Source organism: Eurypyga helias, unplaced genomic scaffold, assembly GCF_000690775.1.
Source record: "Eurypyga helias isolate BGI_N326 unplaced genomic scaffold, ASM69077v1 scaffold14103, whole genome shotgun sequence".
Taxonomy (NCBI): Eukaryota; Metazoa; Chordata; class Aves; order Eurypygiformes; family Eurypygidae; genus Eurypyga; species Eurypyga helias.
The window spans coordinates 80,559-83,995 of NW_010243496.1; the positions used below are offsets into that span (position 1 = coordinate 80,559).

At 46.0% G+C, this 3,437-nt stretch overlaps 1 protein-coding gene across 1 annotated transcript in view; it reads left to right on the plus strand.

The window, feature by feature from the left end:
• Nucleotides 1-3,098, plus strand: part of MYRIP (myosin VIIA and Rab interacting protein) — a 51,872-nt gene extending 48,774 nt beyond the window's left edge. Inside the window, exons 12-15 of the mRNA XM_010149450.1 lie at nucleotides 1,226-1,330; nucleotides 1,426-1,486; nucleotides 2,303-2,421; nucleotides 3,066-3,098. Of these exons, the coding sequence (XP_010147752.1) occupies nucleotides 1,226-1,330; nucleotides 1,426-1,486; nucleotides 2,303-2,421; nucleotides 3,066-3,098 (318 nt within the window). The remainder of the gene's footprint in view (nucleotides 1-1,225; nucleotides 1,331-1,425; nucleotides 1,487-2,302; nucleotides 2,422-3,065) is intronic.
• Nucleotides 3,099-3,437: the final 339 nt, after the last annotated feature.

The following is a 3,437-nucleotide window of genomic DNA, read 5'->3' on the forward strand; positions in this document are numbered from 1 at the left end:
AGCACTGGCAAGGCTGCCCTGGGATTCAGCCGCTAAGCCACATGCACCCCAGCCGAAAGGCTCGTGGGCTGCGATCTACCTTCTCTGTAGCGAGCTCCAGAAAGTCTGGGGCTCAGCACACCTCATGATGTAAAAACTGAACGAGGTAATTCTGCCAGACCTCCGGGGGCTAACGCTGCTGCCAGCTCACTGCCAGTGATCTCGCTGACCCCTCTGTACCAAGGCAGGCACTCTGACCTGCCTGTGCCGGGCTTTATCCAGGCTTGACTGGGCAGTACCTGGCTACCTTACTCAGAGGAAGCATGCTCGGTTTAGGACTGAGCAAAGACCTGGGGTGTCTGACACCTCTCTGATGTCAGAAGTGCATTGCTGCCCCACATGGCGAACTGGCAGTGGTGTTTTGTTGGCTTCAGTCATTATTTTAGGGTCAGTCTGTCAATGGGGGTGAGAGGTGAGGGGCGGAGAGGCCTGAGCTATGCAAGGAGGCTGACAGAGAGGGCAGCGGAAGGTCTTCTGCAGAGTGGACAGCTTCAGGTGTCATGGGTGAGTCAGGAGGCAGGTTGTATGTCTGACTCCTCTGACGCTTCGTTCCCTTTCAGCAACATTTGTTTCCGCTAGTCTCAACATCAGCCTACTTTCCCCACCGACGTTTGCTTCCTTGGATTTTTTTTCCCTAGAAATTCGTTTTCCATTGAGTGTTTTTATGTAGTATTTATGCATGTCTGTGTTTAACATACAGATAGACTTAAATTGCAAATATTTAAGATCAAATGTTTAGATTTTGTGATGGAGGATGTACTTTGGATGCGCATGAAATTAATTTTGAATTGGGAAATATGTGCCACAAAGTCATTCTTTGAATGTAGCCTTTGAAAAACTCAGCTTGAATGAATTTGGGATTATGCAGCTTAAGGTAACTGGGAGGTGGCAGATGGGGCATTTCTCTCCTCCTATCTTTTTTCCCTCAAAAGGAGTAGAATGCCTCTTCCTTGGAGTCACAAGGTAGGTTGGATTGTTCTTTTACTCCGTCTTTACTAACAGGTTAAGTCCCTTCTAACATCAGGAGTAAAGAGTACAGGAAAGTGTCAAATTGCCATCTGTTTATATTTTTTGATTAAAGAGGACTGGGGGAGGGATGTATGTTAGTAGTGGCATCCACAGTAATTTTAAAACTTCTTTTTCCCCCTCCCCATCTGTCTGTCTCTCTCTTTTATTTTCTTTAAAGATTTCAGATATTGAGAGCAGAATATCAGCTCTCACTGTTGCAGGCTTGAACGTGGCTCCATGTGTTCGCCTGACAAGGAAACGGGATCAAAAGCAAACAAACCAGGTGCCAGAACATTATGTAGTATTCAAAAATACATTGGGGAAATCTTGCCTCTTTGTCCGTGATGGAGTTGAGTAACGCGTGTGTGTTGTTTACAGATGCACACCATAGACACGTCAAGACAGCAGAGGAGAAAACTTCCAGCTCCACCCACAAAAGGTGCACTTAAGTTGTTCCATACATTAGAGAGAGTCTTTTTAAGGTTCAATATGACGTACAGTTCAGCAAAGTAGGGGAAAGATTAAGTTACAAAAGAAACAGAGAAGGCCTAAATGTGTCCACCTTCCTCGTTTCCCTTTCCCTCATTACATAAAATACCCATTTGTCACGTTAAAAAACATCGCCACTTTCTCTTGAGTGCAAGTTGTGACAGTGGCAAGTTAATAGGAGCAGATGGCGGGGAAAAGCAAACGAGGAATGCTGAATTCTTGCCCTGCCACAGGGATGCTGCTGCTCCAGCGTGCCTGGGGTTGGTTTGTGAGGCCCAAGCAGTCGCAGCGTTTAATGACCCAAAGCCATTTGCCACCCTCCACAACCCGCCGCTGCTTTCTTAAAGCCCGTGTGTGCCGATCTCAGCCCGTGTGATGTGGCTCAGCGGTGTTCCTGGTATGTCAGAGTGTGGCTGTGAATTGGCTTTATCAAACAAAGTGCTTTTTTCTTTCACGTCTTTTCTTTGTTTTCTGGGGTTTTTTTCAGTCCTGCAGTGCATTATCTCTGACAGCTCTGTCGCTGACAATTGCCTGCTTCACCTTGCATTGCTCTTTTTTTACTCTTGGGTTATTCCACTGATGGGCATGGCCTCAAACTTTAATAAATTTGAAGTCACAGCCTGCTGTTTTTCAGTTAAATTAAATCCAGCTTTCCTCATATAAGTCAAGGGAAGTTTTGTCTTTCTGGAAGATGAGGCTCTACATGAGTATTGTTACATCTGCTTACCTGTTACGTGAAAAATCTCCCTTTATGTTTTTTTCCCAGGTGAAAAAATAGATGGTTCTCCAGTTACCACCGTCAGAACGTTTAACAGAAACTTCATGCTCCAAGGATCTCTAACGCAAAGAACTAAAGAGAGGAAAAGCACTGCCAAGGACTTAATGGTAACCTCGTAACAAATGTTTTTTAAGAGCAGTAAATAGAGGGGTAGGGGTATCTGTGTAGGGGGCTGTATTTCTGCATCTTCACCAAACTTCTCCTAATGCCCTGAGGAATAGAGGCTGCGGAGGCAGCTCTGAACAAATACGACCGGTGTCCTGGGAGATGTCCGACTTTATACCATGTTTAGCAGCTCCTGAACGTCAGCCGGTGTGAGTGAGATTGCCAGGCCTCCAGGAAACTGCTACCCTTATTTTTAAAACAATTAATGAATTAGTGGTCCCCTGCAATTCAAGCATCTGAACCAGAACCGGCTGCACGCTGTAACTGAGCTGGTGAGAGCCACCTTGAACCTCGCTGATTTTTGAGAAAAGTAAGTGGAATTTAAGGGGTAGGTCAGCCACGCTTTGGCTCTGCAGGGTGTGAAGAAACAGGCTCCACCAGACAGCTGTCAATCATTTCTTCTACAGCAGCCACAGAGGGATGAGGAAAAAAAAGGCTGACTGTCCTGAAGCTGTCTGCCCACTAGATACGTGGGAAACAGGTGGGGAGGTGAGAAAGGGAAGGAGCTGGCTCGTGAGAAGCTCCAGCAAGCTGGCTTTGTGTTTCGCTCATATTTTTTTTGCTTTCCTGTCCCTCTCTGTTCTAGGAACCTGCTCTAGGATCTGCTGTGATGTACTGAACTTACACTTCCCTACTGCCAATAACACACTGCCTAAGGCTGTACACGAGAGTGCCTTTACCCAACAGCCATTGTGTATGTCCAGCTCAAAAATGGACCCTCAAGAACCCACAATGCCTCAGTTATAGGGCTGCGTTTGGATACCTCACTGAGAAAGCTGTCCAAGTCTTCAGCATTGTGGTCTGCTAAGGAAACTCTGCCTTAAAGTTCTCACAAGACTCTAGAAAGGATGCTGAGTTTCAAAAGCAAGGCTCCACATTTTAAGATGCACTTTTTCTCCCTACTGATTGTACTCCAGTATGTCGTCTTTCAACTGCAGTATGTTTTTGTACACTTGGG